At 61.0% G+C, this 18,103-nt stretch overlaps 1 protein-coding gene across 1 annotated transcript; it reads right to left on the reverse strand.

The window, feature by feature from the left end:
• Positions 1-10,196: 10,196 nt before the first annotated feature.
• Positions 10,197-17,446, reverse strand: LOC119564570 (transcription factor HES-7). The gene is made up of 4 exons (XM_037887268.2): positions 17,377-17,446; positions 16,206-16,301; positions 14,488-14,575; positions 10,197-14,286 (listed from the first exon to the last, which is right to left on the reverse strand). The coding sequence occupies exons 1-4, from the start codon at positions 17,416-17,418 to the stop codon at positions 13,898-13,900; spliced, it is 615 nt and encodes a 204-aa protein (XP_037743196.1). The 5' UTR covers positions 17,419-17,446; the 3' UTR covers positions 10,197-13,897.
• Between the last annotated feature and the right edge of the window lie 657 nt (positions 17,447-18,103).

Here is an 18,103-nt window from a genome sequence, read left to right on the forward strand (position 1 = left end):
GACCCCACTCCCCTCCCAGAGCCAGGGAGAGAACCCAGGTGTCCTGGCTCCCAGCCCCCTCACCCTTCTAACTCACTAGACCCTAGTCCCCTCCCACAACCAGGGAGGGAACCCAGGTGTCCTGGCTCCTAGCCCCCTCACTCCTCTAACCTACTAGACCCCACTCCCCTCCCAGAGCCAGGGAGAGAACCCAGGTGTCCTGGCTCCCAGCCCCCTCACCCCTCTAACTCACTAGACCCCACTCCCCTCCCAGAGCCAGGGAGAGAACCCAGGAGTCCTGGCTCCCAGCCCCCTCACCCCCCTGTTCTAACCACTAGACCCCACTCCCCTCCTCAGGCCACGTTCCTTGTGCCACGGTGGGAACGGTCTGCTCCAGGTACCCGTGCCCGGCGGCCTGCCCCGGGGTTCCCCTAGCTGGGGCTTGCCTGCTTGTGCTAAGGTCTGACCCGTGTGCCACACTCCCCTTGGCCTTCCCCCAGGCCCGGGCTCTGTCTCCCTCCCAGGGCGTGCCCACGACTCTGCCCCGCTCGCCCCGTGGCCGGTTTTCATCCTTCCCCGGGGGGTTGGTGACCCCCTCAACGTATGTCCCCCCGGGCCAGGCTGTGGCCCAAAGGGTCCCTGAAGGGGAACCGCAGCAAGGGCGCAGGGCAGCTCTCCCTTTGTGCGACCGCTGCTGGGGTCCTGCGGCCGAAGAGCCCCCCGAACGGCTAAAGCGGGGAGACGCTAGGAAGGGAAGGGCCGGTTTCAGCCGGAGACAGGAGCAGAGAGAACTCGCCGAGCAGGCAAAGCTCTGACGGGACCCGCGGGACGTTGGCGCCGGCCTGACTCGGCCGGGAAAGACGGTGCCAGTTTTTCACTGCCAGGCGAATTAACCCTGGGCCCTATTTCCTGGGGGGGGCCCTGGTCCGCTCTCCAGCACCCGTGATTTGATTTTATTTTTTTTTCAATCACGCTGGGCCTTTTAGGCAAAAGTTCAGCCGGGAAATCTGGCCTGACCGATGCCTGGTAATGGCCCCGGGGGGCCGAGTGAGAGTAACCCCCACGGCCTGTGTCTGCCGAGAGCCTGAGCCTCTTGCTCGGGGAGCAGGTAGGTGTGCACCGGGACGCTACCTGTGGCTGCTGAGTGCTTGAACCCATCACTGGGAGAAGGGGGAGCCGCCCCCCTTGTGACCAACTCTGCCTGAGTTTGCCGAGAGCCTGAGCCCATTGCTGGCGGACGGGGGAGCTGCCCCCCATGTGACCAACGCTGCCTGAGTTTGCCGAGAGCCTGAGCCCATCGCTGGCAGAAAGGGGAGCTGCCCCCCGTGACCAGTGCTGCCTGAGTTTGTTGAGAGCCTGAGCCCATTGCTGGCGGAAGGGGAGCTGCCCCCCGTGACCAGTGCTGCCTGAGTTTGCCGAGAGCCTGAGCCCATCGCTGGCAGAAAGGGGAGCTGCCCCCCATGTAGCCAACACTGCCTGAGTTTGCCGAGAGCCTGAGCCCATTGCTGGCGGAAGGGGGAGCTGCCCCCCCCATGACCAACGCTGCCTGAGTTTGCCAGGAGCCTGAGCCCCTGATGGCATCATTCGTGTCAGGGCTGCTTCTCATGCCCTGCATGGCCTCCCTTGCCCCCCGTCCCTTGGGGCATCTCCCCACAGGTGCACCCCCAGGACACCTCCTCCTGATTCCTCCCTCCCTGTACAATTGCACCCAGCCCCACGGGGCCGCCCGGCACAGGGGGGATCCCCCCCACCAGCTGCTGATGCTGGTTTTCTGGCCGAAGCCCCTCCCCCACAGGGGGCTTTGAATCCAGGCCCTGGCCTTTTACCCCACCCCAGCTTTTTATGGGGCGCTCTCTGGCCTAAACCCCATGGATGGGGTGCTGGGGCTGGCTTCTGCGTTCCCCTTGCCCCTGCTGGGGCTGGGATGGGTGACCTGCTGGGCGGCACCTGCTCCCCCTCCTTTGGCTCTTCTACCCCCCCCCCCCCCACCCACACGTGTGGGGCCCCACCCTCTGTGCTCCTTCACCCTCACTGGAATAGGGGCAGCTGAGTGCTGGGGGCACCCTCTTACCTTGCCAGCCCCTCACTTCCTTTAGGGCAACCCCAGTAATCCAGGATCGCCTCCCCAGTGCCCCTGTTTCTCTAGCACCCGGGAAACCGGGGGTTTCTGGGTCAAACTTGGGAGCCGGGCTGGAAGCGGCAGCGGGGCACTGCTCCGTCCTCCGGCTGAGTTCGCCTGTCCCCCCGGGTGCAGGGTTTCGGGGTCGGTGTTTCTCCGGGTCCCCCGTGCTGCGTTAGGCCGCCCCGGGTAGTCCCAGGGGCACAGGGATGCGAGCACATATTTGCCACCCCGAGCTGCCTCCTCCCTGGGGGTCCCCGCAGCCTGGAGGAATTCACCCCCTCACAGCTAGCGGGTAGCCGTACCATGGGAGTGGGTAAACTGAGTCACGGAAACTGCACGGGGAGTGCGGGCAGAGCGGTCACCCTGCAGGCGGGTCTGCAGGGCAGTTAGCAGCCCCAGGCTGCGCTGAGAGGCCACGATCTGCCCCGGGTAGATGTGGGATGGGGCGGTGGGTCGATGTGGAAGGCAGGACGCAGGCCCCATAGATGCCCCAGATGTGGTCCCTAGGCCTGTCCGTTTCCAGGACATCTCCATGGCGTGACTGGGCCGAGCACCGCATAAGCCCATGCCCGGCCTACCTCCTGCATCTTCAGTCGGGCCCGTTTTCCTTTGCTGGATTTCCTCCCCCTAGTCACGCTGGGGCACCCCACTTCTCCAGGCCCCCGGCTCCGAAGCCGCAGGCTTATTCAGGACCTCCTTGTCTCCCTCACCCCCACCAAAGCTGGGCCGATAAAAAATATTTCCCCTTCGCCGGCTCCCTCCAATCGACCCTGCAAACCGCGCATCCCCCCGGCGTCGAGCCTGCCCCGGCATCGAAAGCCGGGACCCCAAGCTGGGTGGGTGGCACTGCTGGGTCCAGGAAAAGCAAATTCTGGGGCCACGGGGAATGACCCCCAAATGCCTCAGAGGGGCTGGCGAGGGGATCCCCTGACACATGGAGACACACGCCCCGGGAGGCCAGCATTCAGGACTCGCTCTCTGACCCAGGGCACCCAACAAACCCGTCATCGACTCTCCAGCCAAAAACCCGCCACTTGGGGTGGCCCCGGCTCTGGTGGGAGCCTGCCCCGGGGCCGATCTGGGGACGTGAGCCCGGTGCCAGAGCCCCCGATCCCCACAGAGCGGCCTCCCCAGCCAAACGCCGGCAGGGACATGGCCGCCGACAGGCCGGGACAGAGGTACCGCGGAGATGCCCGGCTGGGTTGGCAGCCGAGGGCTGGAACAGGCCCCCGCAGGACCGAGCCGCTGGCGTTGTCCAACCCAGAGCGAGACCCCCCCACGGCACAGAGAGCCAGAGGGGTTCTGATTCCTGCGCCGTCTGCCCCCTGCCAGGGCCTGGGGGGCTGATCCCCCAGTGTGAATCAGGAGTGACTCCACTGGCATCAGTGGGGCCTCATTTCCTTCTCACTCACCCCCATGTGAATCAGGAGTCACTCCAGTGGAGTCAGAGGTGCCGATTCCCCCCTCACTCACTCCCGTGTGAATCCGGAGTCACTCCAGTGGAATCAGAGGTGCCCATTCCCTGCTTGCTCATTCCAGTGTGAATCTGGAGTCACTCCACTGGAACCAGAGGTGCCCATTCCCCGCTCACTCATTCCAGTGTGAATCTGGAGTCACTCCACTGGAATCAGAGGTGCCCATTCCCCGCTCGCTCATTCCAGTGTGAATCTGGAGTCACTCCACTGGAATCAGAGGTGCCTTTTCCTCGCTCGCTCATTCCAGTGTGAATCTGGAGTCACTCCACTGGAATCAGGTGCCAATTCCCCGCTCGCTCATTCCAGTGTGAATCTGGAGTCACTCACTGGAATCAAAGGTGCCCTTTCCTCGCTCGCTCATTCCAGTGTGAATCTGGAGTCACTCCACTGGAATCAGAGGTGCCCTTTCCTCGCTCGCTCATTCCAGTGTGAATCTGGAGTCACTCCACTGGAATCAGAGGTGCCCTTTCCTCGCTCGCTCATTCCAGTGTGAATCTGGAGTCACTCCACTGGAATCAGAGGTGCCAATTCCCCGCTCGCTCATTCCAGTGTGAATCTGGAGTCACTCCACTGGAATCAGAGGTGCCAATTCCCCGCTCGCTCATTCCAGTGTGAATCTGGAGTCACTCCACTGGAATCAGAGGCGCCCTTTCCTCGCTCGCTCATTCCAGTGTGAATCTGGAGTCACTCCACTGGAATCAGAGGTGCCAATTCCCCGCTCGCTCATTCCAGTGTGAATCTGGAGTCACTCCAGTGGAATCAGAGGCGCCCTTTCCTCGCTCGCTCATTCCAGTGTGAATCTGGAGTCACTCCACTGGAATCAGAGGTGCCAATTCCCCACTCGCTCATTCCAGTGTGAATCTGGAGTCACTCCACTGGAATCAGAGGTGCCCTTTCCTCCCTCGCTCATTCCAGTGTGAATCTGGAGTCACTCCACTGGAATCAGAGGTGCCAATTCCCCACTCGCTCATTCCAGTGTGAATCTGGAGTCACTGCACTGGAATCAGAGGTGCCAATTCCCCGCTCGCTCATTCCAGTGTGAATCTGGAGTCACTCCACTGGAATCAGAGGTGCCAATTCCCCGCTCGCTCACCCTTATGTGAATTAGGAGTCAGTTAGCGGCTCATTTCCTGCACGCCGGGGGGCTCGGAGCCCCCTCCCAGGGGGGAGCCCTGGCAGATGCCTGCCCTTCACCACGCCAGCCTGCGCCGTCCGCACCCGGGTTGTGCCTCCAGCCTCTGGGCCAAGCCAGGCTCTCCGGGCCGTCGCACAGCGCGTCCGCTCGCGCCTCTTTCTTCCTCAGCTCCCCACAATCAACGTGCCCACCCCATGCCCCCGGTCTTGTCCTGGCATCCGAGCAGCCCTTAGCTTGAGCGGCCTCAGCCAGCGCGTGGCGAACACAGTCCCGGGCACCCGGTGGGCGCCACTGCCCTGGCACGCAGGCCCCGGAGTGTTTCAGGTCACGGCGTGGCAGGCTGACGCTGGGGCTAACAATGCGCTCCGGTCTCGCCACATCTCACTTACCCCGTGTGAATCCGGAGTCATGCCAGTGGTGTCAGAGGCCCCGGTTCCCCTCTTGCTCACTCCGGTGTGAATCTGGAGTCACTCCACTGGAATCAGAGAGCACCGATGCCCTGCTTGCTCACTCTGGTGTGAATCCAGAGTCACGACAGTGGAGTCAGAGGCACCGATTCCCCCCTCGCTCAATCTGGTGTGAATCCGGAGTCACTCCAGTGGAGTCAGAGGCACCGGTTCCCCTCTTGCTCACTCTGGTGTGAATCTGCAGTCACGCCAGTGGAATCAGAGGTGCCGGTTCCCCATTCGCTCACTCCGGTGTGAATCCAGAGTCACTCCAGTGGAGTCAGAGGCACCGATTCCCCCCTCGCTTACTCTGGTGTGAATCCAGAGTCACTCCAGAGGAGTCACAGGTGCCAATTCCCCCCTCGCTCATTCCAGTGTGAATCCAGAGTCACTCCAGAGGAGTCACAGGTGCCAATTCCCCCCTCGCTCATTCCAGTGTGAATCCGGAGTCACTCCAGTGGAGTCAGAGGTGCCGATTCTCCGCCCCCTCACTCTGGTGTGAATCTGAGCAAGGGGAGAATCAGCACCACTAGGGGGCACACTGGATAGGGCAGGGGCAGGAGGGCCCCAGGTGGCCGTCCCTGGGACAGGGGCTCATTTAGGATAAGGGTGGGGGCTTCTGCAGCCCCCAATAACACCCCAAAGCGGGGGGGGGGTCAAGGGCTTTGCTCGCTAAGGACATTGGAGGCTGATGGTCACGTGGCTCGCCCCGTTTCTAATTGCCCCCCCCAGCCCTCTGTGGAAGTGGCAGTCTGAGCCGCTGCCCCCCACACTCCCAACGTACAGGGAGGAGTGGGAGTGGGGGGCAGCTGGAGGAATGGATGTGGTGGGGGGGACGGATTCGCAATGGAGAGGCCGGGCAGACCTTTTTCACACCGCCGGACGTGGCTTAGCATGTGGAACTCACCGCCACTGGAAGTCGCTGGCATGGATAAGGGGGACCTGGGGAGTGAGCCCAGTCGAGGAGGCTAACGAGGCTGGCATGGGGGGAGGGGGAGAGAACGGGGGTCCCTAGTATGGGGGGGAGGGCACACAGCGTTCCTAGCACGGAAGTGGAATGGGGGTGGGGCCAAGGGGAGAAGATGGGGGCGGCACAGAGCCCTTGGCAAGGTGGGGGATGGAGGGGTACATGGTCCCTGGCATGGGGGAGGGAAGGCTGCGGGGGAGACACACAGCCCCTGGGGGGCAGAATGGGGGGTCACACAGAGACCCTGGTGTTGGTGTTGGGGGTTCCCTGTCATGGGGGGGAGGAGGACATGGGGGGCACACAGGCAGAGCCCGTGTCAGGGGAAGATGGGGGGGCAGGGAGCCTCCGAAGTAGAGAGGGGTGCGGGGGTGGCACACAGGGAACTGGTGGGGGCTATAGGGGTGTAGGGACCCCCCCGGAGGAGGGGTGTGCAAAATGAGCTCAGCCGACAGAAGTTGCCCCTCGTTGTTATAATATCCCCCCCTGCCACTAGGAGGCGCTACTCTGAAAGGGGAGAGAGAGTCCTGGGTATGGAGAGAGAGGGGGTGTGTGTGTGGATAGATAGATAGATAGAGGGGGGGTGGATAGATAGAGGCGTGTATGGGGAGATAGATAGAGGGGGGGGTGAATAGATAGACAGAGGGGTGTATGGGGAGATAGATAGAGGGGGGCTGGATAGATTGATAGAGGGGTGTATGGGGAGACAGATAGAGGGGGGTGGATAGATAGATAGAAGGGTGTATGGAGAGATAGATAGAGGAGGTGGATAGATAGAGGGGGTGTAGGGGGAGATAGATGAGGGGTGTATGGGGAGATAGATAGAGGGGGTGGATAGATAGATAGAGGGGTGTATGGGGAGATAGATAGAGGGGGTGGATAGATAGAGGGGGTGTATGGGGAGATAGATAGAGGAGGTGGATAGATAGAGGGGGTGTAGGGGGAGATAGATGAGGGGTGTATGGGGAGATAGATAGAGGGGGTGGATAGATAGATAGAGGGGTGTATGGGGAGATAGATAGAGGGGGTGGATAGATAGAGGGGGTGTATGGGGAGATAGATAGAGGAGGTGGATAGATAGAGGGGGTGTAGGGGGAGATAGATGAGGGGTGTATGGGGAGATAGATAGAGGGGGTGGATAGATAGAGGGGGTGTATGGGGAGATAGATAGAGGAGGTGGATAGATAGAGGGGGTGTAGGGGGAGATAGATGAGGGGTGTATGGGGAGATAGATAGAGGGGGTGGATAGATAGATAGAGGGGTGTATGGGGAGATAGATAGAGGGGGTGGATAGATAGAGGGGGTGTATGGGGAGATAGATAGAGGGGGTGGATAGATAGAGGGGGTGTATGGGGAGCTAGATAGAGGGGGTGGATAGATAGAGGGCTGTATGGGGAGATAGATAGAGGGGGTGGATAGATAGATAGATGGGGGGGTGGATAGATTGATAGAGGGGTGTATGGGGAGATAGAGGGGGGTGGATAGATAGAGGGGTGTATGGGGAGACAGATAGAGGGGGTGGATAGATAGAGGGGTGTATGGGGAGATAGATGGGGGGTGGATAGATAGATAGAGGGGTGTATGGGGAGACAGATAGAGGGGGTGGATAGATAGAGGGGTGTATGGGGAGACAGATAGAGGGGGTGGATAGATAGAGGGGTGTATGGGGAGATAGATAGAGGGGGTGGATAGATAGAGGGGGTGTATGGGGAGATAGATAGAGGGGGTGGATAGATAGAGGGGGTGTATGGGGAGATAGAGGGGGTGGATAGATAGAGGGGTGTATGGGGAGATAGATAGAGGGGGTGGATAGATAGATAGAGGGGTGTATGGGGAGATAGATAGAGGGGGTGGATAGATAGATAGAGGGGTGTATGGGGAGACAGATAGAGGGGGTGGATAGATAGAGGGGTGTATGGGGAGACAGATAGAGGGGGTGGATAGATAGATAGAGGGGTGTATGGGGAGATAGATGGGGGGTGGATAGATAGATAGAGGGGTGTATGGGGAGACAGATAGAGGGGGTGGATAGATAGAGGGGTGTATGGGGAGATGGATAGAGGGGGTGGATAGATAGAGGGGTGTATGGGGAGACAGATAGAGGGGGTGGATAGATAGAGGGGTGTATGGGGAGATAGATGGGGGGTGGATAGATAGAGGGGGTGTATGGGGAGATGGATAGAGGGGGTGGATAGATAGATAGAGGGGTGTATGGGGAGATAGATAGAGGGGGTGGATAGATAGAGGGGTGTATGGGGAGACAGATAGAGGGGGTGGATAGATAGAGGGGTGTATGGGGAGATAGATGGGGGGTGGATAGATAGAGGGGGTGTATGGGGAGATGGATAGATAGAGGGGCAGAGCTAGGTAGATGGGGGGTGTACACAGACAGAGGGTGTGGCTGGGGCGTGGGGATTGATGGGCGGACAGAGGGGGTTTATAGAGGATGGGTAGGTGAATAGAGGGGTGGGTCTGGGGCTAGACAGATGATGTGGAGAGGGTGGGATGGATGGATAGACAGAGGGGTGTGGGGTGGCGCGATGGACAGACGGCGGGATGGGGATTAAGAGGTAGCTGGGGTGTGGGGCAGGCGCGAGAGAGGACTAGTGGGGGGTGAAGTGGGAAGGCTGGAGGGGTGGGAGGGGGGCAGGGGTGGGGCTTGGGATAGATAGGAGAATGAATGCGGGGGTGGGGATGGGGGTCGATAGGGAAATGGGGTGTATGAGGTGGGGGGGTAGATCGAAGGGTCTGTATGGGGATGGACGGGCAGAGGGGTGTGCCCCAGGGACTGTACCAGGAGGGCATCATGTGAGTCCGGGAACCTCCCTCCCCCCTCACCCCCCGGCTGCTGCAATTCCTGGGGCCTGGGGCACTAACCCACTGAGCCTTGAGCTCTGCCTCGCTGGGGCCCTCAAAGAAGTGATTTTCCATTTGGTGCCACAGTGGGAGGGGGCCACTGTGACGACCCTGGGGGGCTTTGCTTAGTGTTTTGCCTGAGCACGGTGCCTGCCTCAGTTTCCCTGCGTGCTGCACGTTTAACAGGGTGGTGGGCGAGTTGGTTTGTTGGTGCAGAGGCCCAGGTGTGACCTCCCCTAGCAGCCAGGACCCCGGCCGTCGGTCTAGAGATGGGGGCCCCTAGCCACTGGTGACTGGGAGGCCGGTTCTGGCCGGTGGGAGGACAAAGGGCTGCGGAGAGAGGACCCCGGGGACCTGCCCAACCAGTTGCAGCCAGAGGGGACCAAAGGACGGAAGGGAGGGGCCCCAGCTACCTGTTTACCTGGGACAGAAGACAAAGGATGGGGAGGAGCTGTTGGGGGAGATATAGGGTGCAGGCTAGAGGTGGGGGGGGCATTGCTTCCTCTGGGGGGAGAAGGCCCAGGGGTCCAGAGCGAGTGGAGAGGGGGCCCACAGCGAGGCGTGCTGAAGGCTCAGAGAGGTGCAGCGGGGCCAAAGGGCCTAACCCCAGCGAGAGAGGGCAAAATTCACTGTGGGGGCCATCCCGGCGAAGGAGGGGGTCCTGCAAGGACCACAAGCCCCGTGACAGCCACACGTGAGGCTGGGGGGCTTGCGGACCCCGGGCGTGGCCTCCCCAGCAGAAAGCAAGCCCGGTGCGACCCGTACACCGGCAGCCGGGCTGCCGAGCGTGACTCAGGCCATCGCAGGGAAAGAATGGAGTTCACGTCTGTTAACTTTTTAGCCATGCTTTTTATTCGCAAATGAAGCATTCGTTGTACAACCTACAGGATGGACAATCACACACACACACACACACACACAGAGTTGATTCGGGCCGGAGAGACGGGCCGCAAGGAAACGTCTCGTTCCGACTTTCTGCATTAACGGGTTCCCCCCTTTTTTCTTTTCTTAAGGGAAGGAAAGGGAACTGGCCAACCAAAAAGCCGCCCCCGAGGGGATAATCGAAACGTTTTGATTCAAAGCCGGCCAAATGTTTCTTTCCCACCATTTCCAATATTTTTTTTTGCTTTGCCCCTTAAATGACCAAGTGAGTGATGTCGACACGAGGTCATGATAGATTTCTCACCCCCCCACCCCCCAAAAAGTTTCAGCTGAAAAATTTCACCCAGTCCAGCCTCCAAAAGCTCGGGGATCCTCCTCGCCCTGAAGGGGGATTTTTCTGTCGGATGTTTGTGAATGCTAGGCCCATCAGGGACTTACTTGATGAAGGGTTGTCTACACTTAAAACACTAGGTAATCCAACTCGCTACGTCAAGGGAAGATTTCCTATCGCTGTCTACATGGGGATTTAGGTCAGCTGAACTGCACCACTCGTGGGGGGGAGTCACTTTTTTCACACCCCCGAGCAACGTAGTTACACCACCTAATTTTGTAGTGTAGACCAGACCTACGGCTGGCTACCCATGGGGTGAAACCTGCTCTTCCAGGAGACATGAGGTGTTAGGGTCTTGGAACTGGCTGGAGTGAATAAATGGGGCCGTAACTGATCAGTGGAGGATCCGCACAGACAATGGGCATCCCAAGTACGGATCAATTAACATCTAAGGATGGGAAACTTGGTCACGTGAGCTCAGTGGTGAAGGGACAGTGGTGGGCCAAGAGGGGAGAGGAGGGGGGATAAGATCTGGCTCTCATCTGGGACTGATGAAGAGACAGCCCAAGGCAGCTTGGCTGATGATGTCTTAAGCCTGTCTTAACCTAAGGACTTCCCGATTCCAGCTGACTAATAAACCCAACTCCGTACAGCCGGGCATCACTGCAGATACCCACTGCAGTCCATGAAACGCCTTTGATCAGGAGTTGATCTCAGCTGGACTCACTGGACAGAGCTGACGGGTGAAGCAGGAGCCCAACAAAGCTTGGAAGCCGGTGCAAAAGTCAGATGGGCAACAAGATACTCAGCTCTGCTGGTGTCAGCGGTGGGATGTGCTTTCCACGTACAGCAATGTTTTCCCGCACTGGGCTGGGAGCGGGTTGAAAGCACACACACACACACACACAAACACACACACAAATATAGAGAGATAAAGACACAGCGATACAGAGACACACCCAAAAGACACAGACACATAGAAAGCCAGTCGGAAAAAATTCAACCTACCAGTTTGCCACTGGAAAATTGGCCAGCTCATGAAAAGCTAACATTTCATGGGAACTTGTCCAGTTCAGTGACCTTTTGCGTGGGCAAAACAATCAAAAGGAAGCGGCTCACTAGCCATCCGCCTGGAAACGTTTTGATTTTTCATTTTGAAGCAACTCTGCGTTTCAAAACGCACTTCTACTTTAAAGTTCATTTCCAGGGCTATATCATAAGCAGGGAAACCAGAATGGGGCCAAAAGGGTTTTATTTTTCCCGGAACATTTCCTTTTATGGGGAATTTCCATTTGGTGTCGGTGTTCTGATTTGGAATGAATTCCCCCCCCCCAGCCCCCCGAAATTGCAACATTTCTAACAAAACAGAAATTCTGGCTACCACATACCTCCATGCACATTACAAGTGGACATCAGCCACAAAAATACCCCTACACACCGTTCCCTTTGTGCAGGGATGGGAGAATATTTGGGGGAAATAGTCCTCTTCTCTAGGAACATGACCGTTTCCTTCCTGCTTCGGCATCCCGCACCAGAACACCCAACTTGCGAGCGGTTTACCCGGTTGGAATTCAAGATTATAGTTTATAAAACACAGAGCTTTTAATAGAGTCTGCTATGAAACACCACTGCAGACACCAGAGGCCGTTATCCATTAAAAGAAAACTTTAATACCTGTGTAGCTGGCTCTGTGATGCACCTGACTGCATATTCGACTTCTAGAGTACAGCCATTCAAAGGTGGTGGATTCAAATCCCCCCAGAGCCAGATTTCAAATCTTATTTCTGCTACTTACCTGTAACAAAAAAAAAATAATAATAATCGCGATCCCTACAGAAATCAAGACCGTCCAGCACTCATTGCTTAGCTTTCAGGGTGGCTAAAGGTGGTTTTTGGTGGACGTTGGGGGCTGGAATTCTTTGGCAGGCGTCAAGCGGGCAATAGATCGAGCTAATCCGAATTCGGGCTCGGCGAAATTCTTTGGGGGACACGCTTTTCCACCAGAAAAATACAGCTCAGGGTCAACCGAAACTTTTTGGCAAATTTGTGTCGAATTCAGTGAATTGTTTCAGTTGCGGGGGGGGTGAGGGGGGGTGGGGATTCAAAACGTTTCATTGCGACGGGAGTCAAAACAAAACATTTCCATTCAAAGCCACTTTTCATTTCGCATGTCACGTCTACTTTATTCAGTTATAAAGGGTTTTTTTAAAGCTCCGAAATGAACCAAGTTCGAACGAAAAGTTGAACCAATTTGGGGGGGTTGGTTTATTTCTGCTTTCCGTTTGCTGAACGTTGGGTTTTTTTTAAATCAGTTGGCGGGCAGGGCACGATTATTATTTGCCCCAATTTTTGAGTTTGGCCAGCCAACAGAAAAATCCGTAAATTGAAACCGCGCCAGACAAAACCACCTTAAAATCCCGGCTTGAGATTAGTGATTTTTGGCATCTTCGGTTCGAGTTTCCAGTGTCCCACCTGGATTCACCACCCAAAGAGCCTCGGGATCAGAAAGTGCCTTCTAAAATATCTGGTTCTGTTAAGGTCGGTTAGCTGCGATCACGACTTACTTTTGCAAGTCTTAGCCTGTGAATTTAGGAGTACTCGGATGGCCGGGCAGGTGACCTCGGTGAAATGTGGCTAGCTCTCAGCGATGGGCTTTTAACAGGACCATCTTTTTGTTCCATGTTTCTCTGGCACCTAGCCTAGTACGGGAACATAAGCACTCCGGGGCCTACCTAGGCCTCCTTGGCATGTCTACATCATGGGGGCCCAGGTACCAAACCACTGCTATGCCTTTGTAGTGTCACGGTGTAGACACTTCCTCCTGTGGTAGCTAGATCTATGGAAGAATTCATCCGTCAAGCTAGCCGCGTCTACACCAGTGTACCAGGGCTGGGTTGACCTAACGTTTAAGTGTAGACCAGGCCTAAAGTTGCTTCCACAGTTCACCCACTGTCCTTCTTGTCTACTTCGACTTGATCGGGGCAAAAACGTCGAGTTTACCCTGTTGCGTGCACACCAATTGCTGCCAGCCAGGTTTCAACTGCCGGGTTAGGGTCCACGAACAAATTTGCTCTGGTTTAAATAAGACCATTTCACCGCTTCCCATTTAAAAAGGGTGGGGGGGGGGGGTTAAATCCAAGGAAATTTTCCAACTGGAAAGTCAGTTCTCGCTGAAGAAGCAAAAGATCTCATTTCGAAAAGGTCAGAATGGAACATTTTGCCCTACTCTTCATTTCAGCCCGATATAAGCACACGGGGGATATTTCCAAAAAAAATAAAATAAATAAAATGGAAGCGAATTTCCAAACAAGGAGTCGGAACTCCCCTGACAAATCAAAGCGCCTCTCAGTTCAAGAACGGCAAAATGAAACCTTTCGCCGCTTTCAAATTCACCCCCCCACACACACAAATCCACACCACCCCTGAAGCGAAGAATTTGGTCAAACCGCCGCAGATTCACCAGCCCTTTCGGTGCCACCCAATCTGCAATTCTCACCAGCAATCACGTTGCGGATGAAAAAAATCCTCCCCCTCCCATTTCCACCGAAAAGACGTGTTCCCGGCGCAGGCCAGGAAACGGGACCTGCGGGACCAGAGGATTGGCAAGGAGCGGGCAATATAGATAAAACTTTACGTTATGTACACGGCCTGAAGGGAGGGGTCGGTACTTATACAAGGAGGTCTGTACAGTGTCTGCGTTGCGAGGCCTAAGGCCACGGCCTCCAGACGGCCGGCTGCGGGGGCTCCCCTTTCGAAGCCGCTGCCTCGTCCGTGTGTCTCTGAGGCGTCTCCGGGGCCCCGGGGCGGCGAAAGGGTCGGTGGCGTGGCCCCGCGGGTGAGGATGGGCTGGGGGAGACCGGGCAGGCAGGCGGGGGAGGGAGGCCAGGCCGGAGCCTGCAGGCCGGCTCCGGCGGGCTGGGCTCCGGCGGCACCTGGCGGCACTTGGCGGCCAGGTAGAGGTGCAGGGTGTCGAGCAGCTGGCCCTGCGCACAGGGCTGGGCATCGCGGACGAAGGCAGAGAGCCGCAGCAGGCATTCCCGGAAGCCCAGCAGGTAGCAGCGCTGCAGAGGGTCGGCCTCCCCCGCCGGATCGGCTCCTGGGGGGGCATCAGGGGAGAGGGGGGATCAGTGCCATGCATGGGGGGGGACAGCAAGACATGCTCTAGGGAAGTGGGGGGGGTCAGTGCCGTGCATGGGGGAGGCAGAGAGACACACACAAGGGCACGGGAATGGGTAGTATTGTACATGGGGGGACACACACACACACAGACTGTGCCCGCCCGCCTGCAGTACCCTACCCCGCCCGGCGGGGGCGCTCCAGTCCCGCAGGTAGCGCACAGCCAGCTCCAGGATCTCGGCCTTCTCCACTTTCCGGTTCTGCAGGGTCTGCAACACAAGAGGCCACGGACGGGGCTGAGATGACCGGGGGACAGGGGAGGTGCAGGGGGGGTCTGGAGAAGGTGGGAAGGCATCAGTGGGGGAGGAGCTAGGGGGCTCATGGCAGAGGTTGGCTGGGGGACACTGGGCAGGCACTGGGGAGGTAGTGGGGGGGTCTGTCTGGGTGGGGCAGGGGTGCTCTGGGTGGGGGCTGCCTGAATGGGGAAAGGTGCTCGGGGCAGGTCTGTCCAGTTGGGGGCTGGGGGCATGTTTGTCTGGGTGGGGGTTGGAGGGTTGGGGCATGTCTGTCGGGTGTGGGCTGGGGGGCTGGGGCTGGGGGCTGTCTGGGTGGATCAGGGGGGCTCTGGGTTGGGACTGCCTGGGTGGGGCAAAGCACTCAGGGTGGGGCGCTCTGGGTGGGGGCTGTCTGGGGACAGGGGCTGTGGGTGGGGGCTCTCTGGGGGGGCAGGGGGCTTGGGACGGGCACTGGGGGCTGTCTGGGTGGGGGGGCAGGGGGCTCGGGATGGATGCTGGGGGCTGTCTGGGGGTGGCAAGGGGCTCAGGATGGGCGTTGGGGGCTGAGTGGGGCAGATGGGGGGCTCGGGATGGGCGCTGGGGGCTGTCTGGGTGTGGGGGATGGGGGCTCTGGGTGGGGGCTCTCTGGGGGCAGGGGGTGGGTGGGGGCGCAGGGCAGGGGCTTGGGGAGGGCACTGGGGGCTGTATGGGGGGGAAGGGGGCTTGGGGCAGGTGCTGGGGGCTGTCTGGTTGGGGGGGCTCGGGGCTTGGGAGGGGTGCTGGGGGGTCAGGGGGCTGTCTGGGTGGGGGGCACAGGGGGCTGTCTGGGTGGGGGGCGCAGGGGGCTGTTGGGGGGGCAGGGGGTCAGGGGGCTCTCTGGGGGTGGCAGGGGGCTGTCTGGGTGGGGGGCAGGGGGCTCAGAGGGGCCCGGGGGGGCAGGAGGCTGTCTGGGGATGGCAGGGGGCTGTCGGGAGGGTCAGGGGGTCAGGGGGCTCTCTGGGGGTGGCAGGGGGCTGTCTGGGTGGGGGGCGCAGGGGCTGTTGGGAGGGGCAGGGGGTCAGGGGGCTGTCTGGGGGCAGCAGGGGGCTGTCTGGGTGGGGGGCGGGGGGCTCGGAGGGGCGCAGAGGGTCAGGGGGCTGTCTGGGGGCTGCACGGGGCTGTCTGGATGGGGGGCGGGGGCTCGGGAGGGGCGCTGGGGGCTGTCTGGGTGGGGGGCGGGGGCTCTCTGGGGGCGGCAGGGAGCTGTCTGGGTGGGGGGTCGGGGGGCTCGGAGGGGCGCAGGGGGGCAGGGGGCTGTCTGGGTGGGGGGGCGGGGGGCTCGGGAGGGGCGCTGGGGGCTGTCTGGGGGGTCAGGGGGCTCTCTGGGGGCGGCAGGGGGCTGTCTGGGTGGGGGCTCGGGGGGCTCGGAGGGGCGCAGGGGGGCAGGGGGCTGTCGGGAGGAGCAGGGGGTCAGGGGGCTCTCTGGGGGCGGCAGGGGGCTGTCTGGGTGGGGGGGCGGGGGCTCGGGAGGGGCGCTGGGGGCTGTCTGGGGGGTCAGGGGGCTGTCTGGGGGCGGCAGGGGGCTGTCTGGGTGGGGGGGCGGGGGCTCGGGGGCCCCCAGGGCGCACGGCCGGGGCGCACTGACCTGGTGCTGGGTCCGGTCCAGCAGCAGGACCCGCAGCTCCTCCAGGCTCCGGTTGATCCGCTCCCGCCTGCGCTTCTCCGCCAGCGGCTTCAGCATCTGGCCGGGAGAGCGCAAGGGAGGCGCGAAGCCCCTCAGCCCCCCGCGGCACTGGGGCGCCCGGACCCCCCCCCTGCTGCCCCTGGGGGCCCCCGGCCGGGGAACCCGCTTCGCTCCCTCTGTGCACCCCCCGCTGACTCCCAAATACCCCGCCCGAGTCCTGCACCCCCCCGGCCCCTCCAAATACCCCGCCGGAGACCTGCACCCCCCCGGGCCTCCCCAAATATCCCGCCCGAGTCCTGCACCCCCCGGCCCCCCCAAATACCCCGCCCGAGTCCTGCACCCCCCCGGGCTCCCCCAAATACCCCGCCCGAGACCTGCACTTCCCTGGGCCCCCCCAAATACCCCGCCCGAGTCCTGCATCCCCCCGGGCTCCCCCAAATACCCCGCCCGAGACCTGCACCCCCCCCCCGATGATCCCCAAACACTCCGCCCGATACCTGCACCCCCCTGGCCCCCCCAAATACCCCGCCCGAGACCTGCACCCCCCCCGACCCCCAAATACTCCGCCAGAGACGTGTACTCCCCGAGCCTCCCCATATACCCCGCCCGAGACCTGCACCCCCCCCAGTCCCCCCCAAATACCGCGCCCGAGACCTGCACACACCCCCGCTGACCCCCAAATACTCTGCCCGATACCTGCACCCCCCGCTGCCCCCCAAATACCCCACTCGAGACCTGCACCCCCCCCGCTCCCCAAATACCCCACCCAGGAGCTGCTCCCCCTCGCTGCGCCCCAAATACAGCCCCCTGGACTCCCCCGCTGACCCCCAAATAACCCAGCCTGGACCTCCCCCCAAATACCCCGTCCGAGACCTGCCCCCCCCCCCCACTGCTCCCAAATACCCCACCCGGGAGCTTCACCCCGCTGTCTCCCAAATACCGGCCCGAGACCTGCAACCCCGCGCTGCCCCCCAATACCCCACCGGGGAGACTCACCCCCCTCTATCCCCTAAATAACCCCCCGGCCCCCCCCCCCAACCCCTGCTCCCGCTACCTGCCTCATCCCCGCCCCCCCGCAGGACCCCGCGGGCGCTCCCGGGCACCCCACCCATCGCCGGGGGCCCCAGCGCACCTTCCTCAGCGCGGCGGGTTCCGAGCCGCCCTTGGTCACCATGTGGCCCTGAGCCCTGCGCCTTGTCCGGGAGAAACAAAGGCTCTGGCGCGTAGCCAGCCCCTCTTTTATACCCCCCCGCCCGCCTCCCCACCCCCCAGGTGCCCAGCGAGCCGGCCAGGCCCCTCCCTGCCCCGCCCCCCCCCAGACACCTGCCCCCTCCCCTCCACCCACCCACCACCCTTTGCTGTTGGCTGGGGTTGTTTTGGCTCCAAGCTGCTAAAATCCCCAGGGTGTGAAGAGCAAATTGAGCCCGGGTCTGGCACCGGCCGGGGGCCCCCTCCCCTTCCCCCCGGGCGCGGGGCTGGGGCCTGGAGGAGAGAGGGGGGCGCATGATGTCACCTAAGCTCATGGCACGGACGCCTGGCAGTGGGCGCAGGGTGTGAGCGCCTGGCACGGACGCCTGGCAGTGGGCGCAGGGTGCGAGCGCCTGGCACGGACGCCTGGCAGCGGGCGCAGGGTGCGAGCGCCTGGCACGGACGCCTGGCAGTGGGCGCAGGGTGCGAGCGCCTGGCACGGACGCCTGGCAGTGGGCGCAGGGTGCGAGCGCCTGGCACGGACGCCTGGCAGCGGGCGCAGGGTGCGAGCGCCTGGCACGGACGGCTGGCAGCGGGCGCAGGGTGCGAGCGCCTGGCACGGACGCCTGGCAGTGGGCGCAGGGTGCGAGCGCCTGGCACGGACGCCTGGC

This window comes from Chelonia mydas, chromosome 28 (genome assembly GCF_015237465.2).
Source record: "Chelonia mydas isolate rCheMyd1 chromosome 28, rCheMyd1.pri.v2, whole genome shotgun sequence".
In the NCBI taxonomy this organism is placed as follows: Eukaryota; Metazoa; Chordata; order Testudines; family Cheloniidae; genus Chelonia; species Chelonia mydas.

Excerpts from the sequence above, each read along its gene's own strand:
- LOC119564570 (XM_037887268.2), bottom strand. The coding sequence starts at position 17,418 with ATGGTGACCAAGGGCGGCTCGGAACCCGCCGCGCTGAGGAAG. Across the intron at positions 16,302-17,376 it reads AACCCGCCGCGCTGAGGAAG|ATGCTGAAGCCGCTGGCGGA; the intron begins GTGCGCTGGGGC and ends TCTCCCGGCCAG. Across the intron at positions 14,576-16,205 it reads TGGACCGGACCCAGCACCAG|ACCCTGCAGAACCGGAAAGT; the intron begins GTCAGTGCGCCC and ends CTTGTGTTGCAG.